Source organism: Schistocerca americana, chromosome 3 (assembly GCF_021461395.2).
Source record: "Schistocerca americana isolate TAMUIC-IGC-003095 chromosome 3, iqSchAmer2.1, whole genome shotgun sequence".
Lineage (NCBI taxonomy): Eukaryota > Metazoa > Arthropoda > Insecta > Orthoptera > Acrididae > Schistocerca > Schistocerca americana.
This window is the reverse complement of record NC_060121.1, coordinates 875,531,193-875,544,108: the sequence shown is the minus strand read 5'-3', so window position 1 is coordinate 875,544,108 and position 12,916 is coordinate 875,531,193. Positions and strand designations below refer to the sequence as shown.

Sequence of the window (12,916 nt, the reverse complement as noted above, 5' to 3'; positions counted from 1 at the left end):
AATGGTGAAAATTGAAGTGATAATGTATCATGTGGTAAGGACATCTGTATTGGACTCTGCTAACTGAGGAAATTTTGGAATGAAAATGCTTAGAAACCTGCAGTGAAATCAAGCAATGAACTATTTACTATCACTGATTACAAACAGCTACACAAAAAGTGTGTAGGCACTGCAGACAGGCTACACAAATTTCAAGTCCCAATGAGATGTAGTGTTGCCAGCACTAACTGAGAAAGGGCAAGATGCCACGTGCAAAGTTCTACACACCACTGGTCAGGTGTCCATAGTCACAGATTTGGTGCAGCTATGGTAACACCAAATGGAACACTATCACAAAAATAAGGGATATCTCTCCTCCACCTTATGATGTGGTAACAGGTGGCCAATTAAGTTTCACCCACTTCCAAGTGCACCAAAAGCTATACAACACGACTTTTATCTCCATCGGGTCCCTCTGGGGAAGGTAGATGTCTTGTCTTTTAAGGTGTAAATAATATAAACAAATATCACTCGTATGGACAGCACTTGGAGGGGTTAACTTGTTATTTCTCCTCTGACAAAGTAGGAACTCCCCACTCTTATGTCTTTACTCAGCATTCCCAAGCTTAAAAGACTGCTATGTTATGTGTTTACACAAGGAGAAATTAGCACCCGTGTATTCAAGTCCGGCTTGGTACCATCACCTCATTGGAAACCACGATATGAAGTTTCTAGTTTAAAGCTGCAGCTGCCTGCAGTGCCAACAGTCTGGCAACCAGGTCATTCAGGTCCAGACACGCAAATATACTTTGTGAGACCATCACTGAGTGTGTCTTCATTTGTGCTGTTTGCCTACACGAATAGGGTACCTTTTCCAGTTTTGCTTCTGTGTTTCTCCCACATTAACATAAGCAGCTTTTATCACAAGCACTGGATCATACTTTCATTAACAAAATGGGTTTTAGTTAAACAGAAAGAAACTAGCAGCAAACGTCACAAATTTTGAGTGAAATTGATGACAGGCTTACCTCGACAGCATCTGCATTGTAGAACTGGTAGAGTGGTTCATCTCTGAAACACGTTTGGTTTTCCTCGCCATTTTCATGACTGGTATCAGGTACTGATGTTTCCGTAACAGCACTCACTGTTCCTTGTCCAGAATTGTCTGTTAACACACAGTTTTTATTATTTAGGCTGAGCTGCTAGAAAGCAACCAGTTATAAAGGGAAATAACTGATACTGATGCAAGAAAATGAATCCTTTCAACATTATTAGGTGATACACTTCATGTTCCTGAAGGTAAGCCCTTGTCTCTGTTGCTCTGATCTGTGATGCTACTGAATTTTAACTAGCAGATATTTCCCATTCATTGTTTTCTGTTGGATGTTACATTTCTCATCATCTACCTTACCGAATTTTCTCTTGTGGACCCAGTTTGCTTTCTTAGTAATGCAGTTTCTGTTTCTTGGTTTTCATGATTATTTTATATGGTATATTGACTATTTCAATGTGGCTTTTGCTTCTAACAGTGCTTTAAAGTGATTGAGATATATGTGTTGGTCATGCTAAACATTCACTTTGTGTGTACCCATTTAACTTGCTGTGTATTTTGAAATTGTTCGTACTGTGATTTTATCTTAGATAAGAACAGCGAATGAAGTTTTCTGTTTTTAAGTTAAACACCTCAGTTCCATGAAAAAGATTTGCAATGATCCAGAATACTTAAATTTCTATCATAGATACAAAAAGATCTATAGGAAGGTGCTGATTGCTGCAAAAAAGTCATCTAATGATAAAATAATATATAATGCAGATAACAAAAGCATAGACGTCTGGGATGTTATAAAAAAGGAAATGGGGAGAGGCAAACAAATGCAGAATAACATAATGCTAAGGGAGGGGGATAAGGTAATAAATGATCCACAACACTTAGTAAACTATGTAAACGAGCATTTTTCAAGTATTGCAGAGAAGTTACAGCAAAAATTCCCCAAAAGAAATATAACACATGTAAATAATGTTACACTAAATACAATGAAGTTACTTCCAACCACAGAGAATGAAGTCAATAAAACTGTTCAAAAACAAAAAAATTAAAAGTCAGTAGGCTTAGATGAAGTACCAATGCGTGTACAGAAACAATGCATAGGGATTATACAAGGCCGCTTAACAAATATAATAAATGAATCCTTGACATCAGGGACATTTCCAGAGCAGTTAAAAGACCCAAGAGTTGTACCTTTGCTTAAGAAAGGTAATGCAGAAGACATAGAAAATTACCGGCCCACTTCCCTGGTGTCAGCATTCTCAAAAATAATAGAAGCAATTATGAAAGACAGATTAAGGAATTACCTGAATAAATACTCTCTTTTAAGTGAATCACAGTTTGGTTTCTGAAGCGGCAAAAATACGACCAACCATAGCAGAATTCACAAAAGTTTTACTTCACGCTCTTGATAAGAGGAGTGTGTCACATGCATATTTTTGGATCTTTCTAAGGCGTTTGATGCAGTCAACCACAAGACTCTATTAAATAAATTAGAAGCATTAGGAATAAGAGGGGTAGCTAATGACTGTTTTCGATCATACCTAACAGATAGGGTACAAAGAGTAGAGATAACACATACTTCAAATAGATCCAAACATTTAGTAAAAAACTTATCAGAATCAAAATAAATTAATATAGGGGTTGTCCAAGGTAGTATATTAGGACCAACACTGATCCTGATACACATCAATGACTTTCCCAGTAGTGTTATTCATGGTGAAAAAATTCTCTTCGCTGATGACAGCAATATTATAGTCACTGAGAAAACAAGAGAACTCCTTTCCGAGATAGCAAATGAAACTTTCAATGAAGTTTACGATTGATCAATAAGCAATAAAGTGACATTGAACATAAAGAAAACTAATGTCATTAATTTCAGTTTGAAGAGAAAAAAGGACAATGTAAAATTAAATGTAGATGGCACCTCTATAGACTGTGTAACAAATGCAAAATTTCTAGGAATGAATATTGATTCTCAGTTGAAGGGGTGCGAACACACAAAGGTACTTGCAAACAGAACGTCATCAGCATGTTATGTCCTTAGAATCCTATCATCAGTGTGTAACATACAGTGTTTTTTAGTTATATATTATTCATATGTACACTCAGTTCTTAGTTATGGCATTCTTTTTTGGGGGACAAACTCGCAAAATATGAACACAATTTTCAAACTCCAGAAAAGAGCCATAAGAATAATAACCAAAAATACTAGTCAAGCTCATTGTGAAGATCTGTTCAAAACATTGGGGATTTTAACTGCTCCATGTGAATACATTTACCAGTCAGTTGTACACATCAAAAATAACATTTGTAATTACTGCACAAACAGCTATGTCCATGACCATGCAACAAGAGACAGACTCAACTTACACTGAAACTCATGCGACACTTTTTAGGCTAAGATCAGTGTCCAGTCATCCTATATTGATTGAAATTAAGCTTAATGAGAAGTTCAGACACACAGGTACTTGAGATGTGAAAATATTACAAGATTCTCATAACAGTTCAGTGAAAAATAATGTTAGTATGTCACAAGATTCACATGAAAGCACAGTGAAAAATAATGTTAATATTTTGCATCAGAATATCAGGGGATTAAGAAACAAAGTAGATGAGCTTCTTGTTTGTTGAAAAGATTTAGAAACTGAGGGCAGGATAGTTGTACTATGCCTGTCTGAACATCATATAGTCACAGGTATGGTAATGATAAATGTAGGTGGATATAAGCTTTCAGCACACTTAAGAAGAAACAGTATGGAGAGAGGAGGAGCTGCCATACATGTTAAAATCTGTCATAGTGTGAAAAATGTGAGAAGTAAAAAATTTTGGATAGAGGAACATGTGCGTGTGAGCCTAAAGTAAATAATAGCACTGTTATAATTGTAGCCGTGTATAGGTCCCCATTGGGAAATTTTCAACTATTTTTGAAAAACTTAGATTCTTTGTTGTGCTATATGTCAGACAGAGGAAAGCAAATTATTGTTTGTGGGGATTTCAATGTAGATTTTCTGAAGAGTCCAATAGAAAGCTTGACCTTTAAGTATTACTTAGCCGACTATGCCTATTTTCGTTCACTGCTTTCATATGGCACCATATTTTGGGGCAATTCATCATTAAGAGAGAAAGTATTCATTGCACAAAAGCATGTCATCAGAATAATAGCTAGAGCCCACCCAAGATCACCTTGCAGACATGTATTTAAGGAACTCGGGACGTTCACAGTACCTTCGCAATACATATATTCCCTCATAAAATTTGTAATTAATAACCCATCCCAATTCAAAAATAACAGCAAAGTGCATAGCTACAACACTAGAAGAAAGGGTTATCTTCACTATTCTGGATTAAATCTCACTTTGGCACAGAAATCTGTGAATTATGCTGCCACAAAAATCTTTGGTCATTTGCCAAATAGTATTAAAAGTCTGACAGATAGCCTACCAACATTTAAAAGCAAATTAAAACAATTTCTGAATGACTACTACTTCTACTCAATAGCTGAATTCTTAGATATGAAGTAATAACTGTAAAAAAAATTAATTAATTTGTGTAAAGAAAACTTACGTTAAAGTGACACATCCCACATCATTACGAAATGTCGTATTCATTATCTATGGAACAAGGATTAATGTTTGAATGTATGTATGTATGTACGTATGTAGATATAAACAGTTATTATAAAGAATAATACAATATAGAAGGCATTGATAATGAGAAGCCTTCCGTTTATTTCAAGATTTGGATGTTGGCTTGTACTCTTAGCTTCCAGCATTAACTGCAGCACTTCAAATAAAGAAGTTCAATCGGAAAAGGTTGGCGATTGTGCTGAAATAACAAGGTGAGCAAGACTCTAAATAACAGGAAGTCTTAGCTCAAAATCAGACTTTATGTAGCCACCCGATATCGCAGTAAAGAACCAGAAGAACATCACAGTGACACATTACTAGGATAGAAGTACAAAAGTTGATTTTTACAAACAACACTATCTAGATCACATAGTGTTATTGTCTGCCCTACCCTCCTCCACACACTATTACAGGTTTCAGTTACTGTTATAACATGATCCAAACTTAAAACTCCTTAATTAAATTTCAGTGTCAGGGCGTAGAAAAAAAATCTATGACAAAATCAGCATACAGCAGCCAACTTGTGTTCTAGACACCATTATTAATAAAGACTTCATAATGATGATAGATACAGTTCAAGAATTTATTTTCCCTACTACTAATTAACAACAACTGACCCTACTGTGCAGCTTGTAACTCAATTCTACTGACAACTATGTTAGAAAAAAGCGCATCAGCTGTTGTGTCACTTGGAATGAAAATTTTCTGGTTACAAAGCTTTCTTTCCGTTTACACTGTAACTACAAGATTTTACAGGGTTACTGACAGCAGGATTTTTTTTCTTTTTTTCTGGCAGTAGATGTCCCTGATACACTTTCACACTAAGCTCAAAACATTTGGCGTGTTTATCACAATCATCACATTCACCTTGCTCGGAGGTGTCACTGCTGTTGGGACTAGAAGTGAGCGAGCCCCAGAGCCCAGCTTCCGCGTACCAGCTGCTCCCGCTGCCACTGCCTCCACCCGCCACTGCTGCGGACCGTCTGCTGCCTGCAACAATTGATATCAGCAGTCAGCTTCCTTCAAAACTCAAGTGCCTTCAACCCGTGCTCAGGACTGGCATGAGAAAACCTTAAGCTGGTGTGGTAGGGCCAGCTGCTAAAACATACTTCTACACACGAACATCAATATTTGATACACGTCTCCCCTAATGTTTCTGAATATACAGCCGAGAAATGTGCAGCTGAAAATGCCTGCCCAGCCTGGAACAGATCTGCTCATACAAGAACGTAGATGTCACTCTTATGAAACATATAGCATAATAACAGATCACACAAAGGATACACCGTTTGACTAGCTGTACAATGCAGGACCACCATCAGCAGCCAGAAGCTCTGTTCTCACAGTGCAACAAACAGTTCACAAATATAATGAGAAACTCTAGCAGATTTTGAGTAAAAGCACATCAAATACAGAGTGGAGGATACATCTGGTGTGCCACAGCACACAATAAAAACAACTTTTAGTTTCATTACTGTTTCTTCACTGTATTCATCCCTCTGATAGCCTACTGATTCCCTAACTAATCTTTACAATTTTTATTGTTTTTCTCGATGTAAAAACTGATTTTGTAGTTTTAAACATAATAATTGTTACACAATTAACTTAGATAGTGAGTTATAAATTGTGTAGTAAGTACAAGGCCTTGCAGTTTAATATACAGGTTTCTTGTTAATTATATACACAGACTACAGATTACACTTTTGGCGTAACAGTATTTGAAGAACCACAGCAGTCAGATGATAATGCACTCAAGGCAGAAGAGGCTGCTACCTGGGTACAAACAGAAGAGGAATTCTTTTACACACATTTTCAATCCCTACTACGAACAGCTGAATCTCAATATCTCTTTGGCACATTCCATTCTTGGTGTTCCGTGCAATCCTTTCTTTCATGCTGTTTGTTAGGTCAGTCATATCACACCTCTGATGAATCTTTTTACTTACATGACACTATTCTCAACAATAAGGCCTGAGGCAATGAGACAAAAAAGAGGGGAGGAGGGACATCATTCCAGGATGAAATTTTTATGCGGTTTTGAAAAATACTCACAGATTCTGCTGTTGCTGATTAAGATGATACTCAAACGTGAGGTCCATCAAATTCAGAGAGGTTCTCTGGGCTAGTAGTTATGCCTGATATCTACCAATGTGAAGGTAATGAGCACAATTTTGGTAGATCACTTTGGACTTTTGTCCCAGCCAAAAGTCCTGAACCAGAACTGGCTCACACTAGTAAGACCAATGGAGGAGTTGCTCGAATCATAAGCAGCACAGCGGATGTGCAAACTAACATCGTAGTATCAAACCTAAAGGGCTGCCACAGCCTTGTAGCCATACAATGCTTATTTTCATAACAAGTCATATGTACTAACTTTTTATAGACATGCCGACACAGTCCTTTACATATAACTTGAAATGACCTATTAGCAGTCTGATATCTTAATCAGCTGAGTTTAAAATAAAAACAGCTATGTTCTTAGTTCTGAGTGTTTTTTGTTTATTTGTTTGTCCTTTCTTAAATTTTATTTTACAGTTTTTACAAAGTATCAAATGGGTAAGGACTATGCTGCTTGTAGCTGGACACATGGAGAATTGGCCACTGCCTGGAAACGGCTAGAAGCTGTATTGACAAGAGTTAACAGGCTTTGGGCTACTGCTCTATGTTGCAATGATAAAATTCGGCAGAAATTCAAAAGCATTGTTAAATATTTCTTAGAAAAGTGTGCATCGAACATCGTTTTAAGGGACAGGAAAGACTCACCATGGTTTAACAGCTTCAGTTTCAGTCTTACATAAAGGCAGTAGGACCTCTCCACAGCCGAACTATTATCATTGCCACCTCCCGTCCAGAAGGACCCGGGGTGCGATCGGCAGTATCACATCAGATTTTCACTGAGGTGGAAAGGTATGGAACGGGATCCTCTCCTCAGTCTCATGAGGTGACAAGAGGAGGAACTGCTCGAATAAATAAGCAGCGACACCATCTTCTGGTAACAGCTGCTGGTGGGACCAGTGACGTGCTGATCGTACATCTCGCCATCACAGACTGCTCCTCGTACTGCCTCATAGCCAGCAGTCTACCAGCCGGAACAGGTCTAAGGCTTCATCCATGATTGGTGTTTCTATTTATGTAAAGTCAATAAGCAGATCAAAACCACTATTCAGTTGCTCAGTGACCATGCTGGCACCAAAATAGAAGGATACAGAGGAAAGGCCAAAGTACAGAATTCGGTCTTCTGAAATGATTTCACCACAGAAGACTGTAATACGGTTCCCCCTTGTGGTCATTGCACTGATGGCGGATATTAACGGAAATGATTGCAGAATGAAAACCAGCTACTATAGTTAAGTAGTGGAAAGGCATCAGGACCAGATGTGATACATGTGATGTTCTACAGAGATAATGGGAAAGAACTTGTTCCCATTCTAGCAGCTGTTTATCGTAAGTCACTGTAGCAAAAGTATACCTAGAGACTAGGAGGGAAAAAAAAAGAGCACTGGTCATTTCCATTTACAAGTACGGTCGTTGGACAGACCTACATTTTTTTAGACCTCACTGACATCAGTCTGTTGCAGAATAGCAGAACATGCTTCGCGTTCAAGCTTTATGAGATTTTCAGAGAACAAAAATCTCCTCTATAACAGTCACAATGGATTTCACAAATGAAGACTTGTGAAACTCAGCTCATTCTTTATGTCCATGAGCTACAGAGCACCTCAGAGATGCTCCAATAAAGAAGCAGTGGCACTATGAGAATTCATCCACTGGCAATAACGGACGGTGGGACTGGTGACACATGGAAGGCATTCTATACAGTTCCGCTCTGCCGTGTGGTGTAAAAATACGAGCTTATCAAGTATCAGACCAGATTTGTGACTGGATTCACAAATTCTTTGCAGATAGAACTCACCATGTCACTCTTAATGTGACAGAGTCAATGTGTGTAAAAGTAATTTCAGGAATACCCCAAGGAAATGTGTCTGACTGTTACTGTTTACAGGATACACGGTGTCCCAGAAATCTTGCGACAAACTTCTAGGTTATGTAGAGAATATGACGAGGCCACAAACATCGTTGTACACTGCTAGGTGGTGCTGTACGTGAAAAGCACTGGAGCCAACTCATTTTGGACTGGCTGTTCGCAGGCATTTGTACAGTTCATTCCTGCATTGATGTAGTGGCCATGGTCGACCGGTTCCCTCGCAACCACACTCACCAGATTTATCGAGCCTCCCATTCTTTCTATGGGCAGCAACAAAATCTCTCATGTATTGTGATCCTGTAGAGTCTAAAATGGATCTCATTTGGAGGAATTGTCTGTGCAGCTGCTGCAATCGAAGAAATTCCCAGTGTGTCCGGCAGAAACATTAGAGCTACATGCATGTCTTACACTGTGTGTATTCATTATGTCCAATAAATGTTTCACATGGCCCACTCTGGATTCCTTTCCAATCTTCGACCTCTGCTACCATTTACCCCTGATGTCCGTGGTCACAGGTTACTATGCAATTCTCAATCATTTTAATGTGCCTCACATCCTGTAGAAGTATGTCGTATTATTTCTGTGACAGCCTTTATATAAATGATCTAGTGGATAATTTCAGCAGCTCCATGAGGCTGTTCACAGATGATGCAAAGGTAGCGACATCAGAAAACTGCAGAGGATTGATGGTTGGCGCAGGGTCAAAGTTGACCCTAAATATATATAACTGTAACATATTGCACACAAATAGGCAAAGAAATCCACTACTGAATCATTACACTATTGGTGATAAATCACTGGAACCAGTAACTACTGTAAAACACCTAACAATAACATCAGGAGTGACCTGTAGCGGAATGATCACATAAAGCAAATTGTGGGAAAAGCATATACCAGGCTGAAATTCATAGGAAGAATCTTAAGAAAATTTATCCACAAAAGAAGTAGCTCATGAAACACTTTTAGTAGATTCTTGAGTATTGCTTGATCAATCTCTGACCCTTACTAGGTTCAACTAACACAAGAGAGTATTGAGATGTGTATTTTGTCACACGATTGTCTGGTCAGTGCAAGATAATTAAAGAGACGTTCAACAAACTCCAGTGGTAGATGCTAAAACAGAAGTGTTGTGCGTGATGAGGAGACTTACTATTGAATTTCCTAGGAAGCACATTATGGGAAGAGTCAATCATCATACACTATGTGATCAAAAGTATCCAGACACCCCCAAAAACATACTTTTTCATATTAGGTGCACTGTGCTGCCACCTACTGTACTCCATATCAGCAACCTCAGTAGTCATTAGACATCGTGAGAGAGCAGAATGGGGCACTCTCGCAGAACTCACGGACTTCAGACGTGGTCATGTGATTGGGTGTCACTTGTGTCATATGTCTGTACACGAGATTTCAACACTCCTAAACATCCCTAGCTCCACTGTTTCTGACGTGATGGTGAAGTGGAAACTTGAAGGGACACATGCACCACAAAAGCGTACAGGCCGACCTCATCTGTTGACTGACAGAGAATTCTGACAGTTGAAGAGGGTCGTAATGTGTGATAGGCAGACATCTATCTAGACCATCACACAGGAATTTCAAACTGAATCAGGATCCATTGCAAGTACTATGACAATTAGGTGGGAGGTGAGAAAACTTGGATTTCATGGTCGAGCGGCTGCTCGTAAGCCACACATCACGCTGGTAAATGCCAAACAATGCCTCGCTTGGTTTAAGGAGCGTAGACATTGGACAATTGAACAGTGGAAAAACGTTGTGTGGAGCGACAAATCACAGTACACAATGTGGCAATCTGATGGCAGGGTATGGGTGTAGCGAATGCCCGGTGAACATCTGCCAGCGTGTGTAGTGCCAACAGTAAAATTCAGAGGCGGTGGTGTTATTGTGTGGTCCTGTTTTTCATGGAGTGGGCTTGCACCCCTTGTTGTTTTGCATGGCACTATCACAGCACAGGCCTACACTGATGTTTTAATCACCTTCTTGCTTCCCACTGTTGAAGAGTGATTCGGGGATGGCGATTGCATCTTTCAACGCCTTGTGGTGGAGTGGTTACACGACAATAACATCCTTGTAATGGAATGGCCTGTACATATCCTAACCTGAATCCTATATGACACCTTTGGGATGTTTTGGAGCATCGACTTCGTGCCAGGCCTCACCAAACCGACATTGATATTTCTCTGCAGTGCAGCACTCAGTGAAGAATGGGCTGCCATTCCCCAAGAAACCTTCCAGCATCTGATTGAACGTATGCCTGCGAGAGTGGAAGCTGTCATCAAGGCTAAGGGTGGGCCAACACCACACTGAATTCCAGCATTACCAATGGAGAGCACCACAAACTTGTAAGTCATTTTCAGCCAAGTGTCCGGATACTTTTGTTCACATAGTGTATCACTTCTTCCCACATACATCTCACAAAATGACTACAATGTGCATATCCGAGAAATTAGAACTAATTAGAGGTTTACCGACAGTCAAGCTTCCTACACACTCTTCTTAACTGGAACACTGTAGGCTGGAGGGGAGGGAGGGGGCAGATGGTGGTGCCACACATACCCTTCACCACACACCATGAGGTTGTTTGCGAGATGAAGATGTAGATGTGGATGCAGATGTAGAGGCGATCAAATTCCTGAGTCACTCAGCAAATTTAGGGAAGTGCATGATGTGTTATAGATTTACTGCATCAGATTGGAAGGTGAAAAGGAATACTGTCATTAACAGCTGTACTGTGTTATCATTGCGGAAAAGTCTATGTTTATTCTACAGTACCTGTAAAGATTTGATTCTAGACTGACAATTTTACAGCAGCAATTGGCTCCAGTGAAATTTGAAACAAAAGAATTATTTAAGTTGGCCAATAATTTACAAAGCACTTTGGTTTTGATAGCTAAAAATCCATTATATGTCAAAATGTTGTTACAATTTTCTTCTACGAAAAAGCTGACTTAAGAATGAAAACTGCTGGAATCTTTAAGGAAAATATTGACTCAAATCATAAGCATGCTTCCATTTCTCATAGCCATTGTCAAAAAACAAACCTCCTATAAACATTTAAATCATTCTACAATATTCTAATTTGAATATATCGTTAGTGAATGTGCAGGAAGTTGCACATAAGCATTATTTTATATTGTGCATGAAGCTGATCCTTTAGATATCATAATGAAAATAACACTGTGGGTCAGTAAGCCAAAGCTTTCATTATATTTTTTATTCAACTGCAAGAAAGTGCTAAATTTAGAAGTTTGGAATGATAGTTTCTCTCCACTGACAAACTGGACTTTGTGCTCAAAAGCGGTAAAGGGCCTTATCCTGCCTCCAGAGCCACAGCCCGTTTCAGTCTCTCATTGTCCTGAAACCACGTACCCAAACACTGCTTGCATTTAGTGGACCAAAGAGACAACAATTCAATATTTCCACATCTATGATGCGTGGTGGATGCTTGTCAATTAATTTTCACGTTTGGGGAAATGTATGATCTCATACCATGACACAGAACAAGAACATCAGACAAATTATCCAAATCCTGTCACACACAGCTCCTTTCAATCAACTGTTCACCACTAATTTTGTTATTATAACAATAACATTTCCTTTCTCAGACGTTATGTCTGGTTAAAAATGGAAAGTGACACGGACTTTGATCAAGCGTGACTTCCTTTTAACTGTACGGTATATGTTACATTGCATTTAGGAACTTTCGGGTAATTTAACATGTATCAATAATTACAGATTTCTGTAGTTGTATGGATGTAGCTGTATTGTGTTGATGTACTGGTGGATATTGTGTGGTATGACTCCTGTAGTTTATAGTACAATTGGTATAATGTCAACTTTATCCTGATGCCACATGTCCTTGACTTCCTCAGCCAGTTGGATGTATTTTTCAATTTTTTCTCCTGTTTTCTTCTGTATATTATTATTATTATTATTATTATTGGAGGAGTAAATGTAACAACACATCATATAATTGAGGCACTGAGTGACTGAAAGGTACATATGGAAGGCACATATGTAAGGCACATATGTAAGACTGAATATGTCACTAAGCTTTCGAACGATGTCTTTCTTCAGAAATAACCCATACAGAACACACATATATCCATCTGAATGGCTATACTGGAGCCATGCAGGTGTATCTGTGTGTAATATGTACTGGTTTTTCTGAAGAAAAACTCTCTAAAATCTTAGCAACATATTCAGCCTTGTTTATGGTGCTATTGACCACTTAAAGTCTCAGTTATATGTTGAGTC

General features: G+C 38.7%; 1 protein-coding gene across 1 annotated transcript in view; it reads right to left on the bottom strand.

Annotated features, from left to right (window-relative positions):
* Nucleotides 1-12,916, bottom strand: part of LOC124605857 (rho guanine nucleotide exchange factor 26-like) — a 188,642-nt gene that overhangs the window by 42,179 nt on the left and 133,547 nt on the right. Inside the window, 2 exon segments of the mRNA XM_047137792.1 lie at nucleotides 1,008-1,144; nucleotides 5,521-5,643. Of these exon segments, the coding sequence (XP_046993748.1) occupies nucleotides 1,008-1,144; nucleotides 5,521-5,643 (260 nt within the window).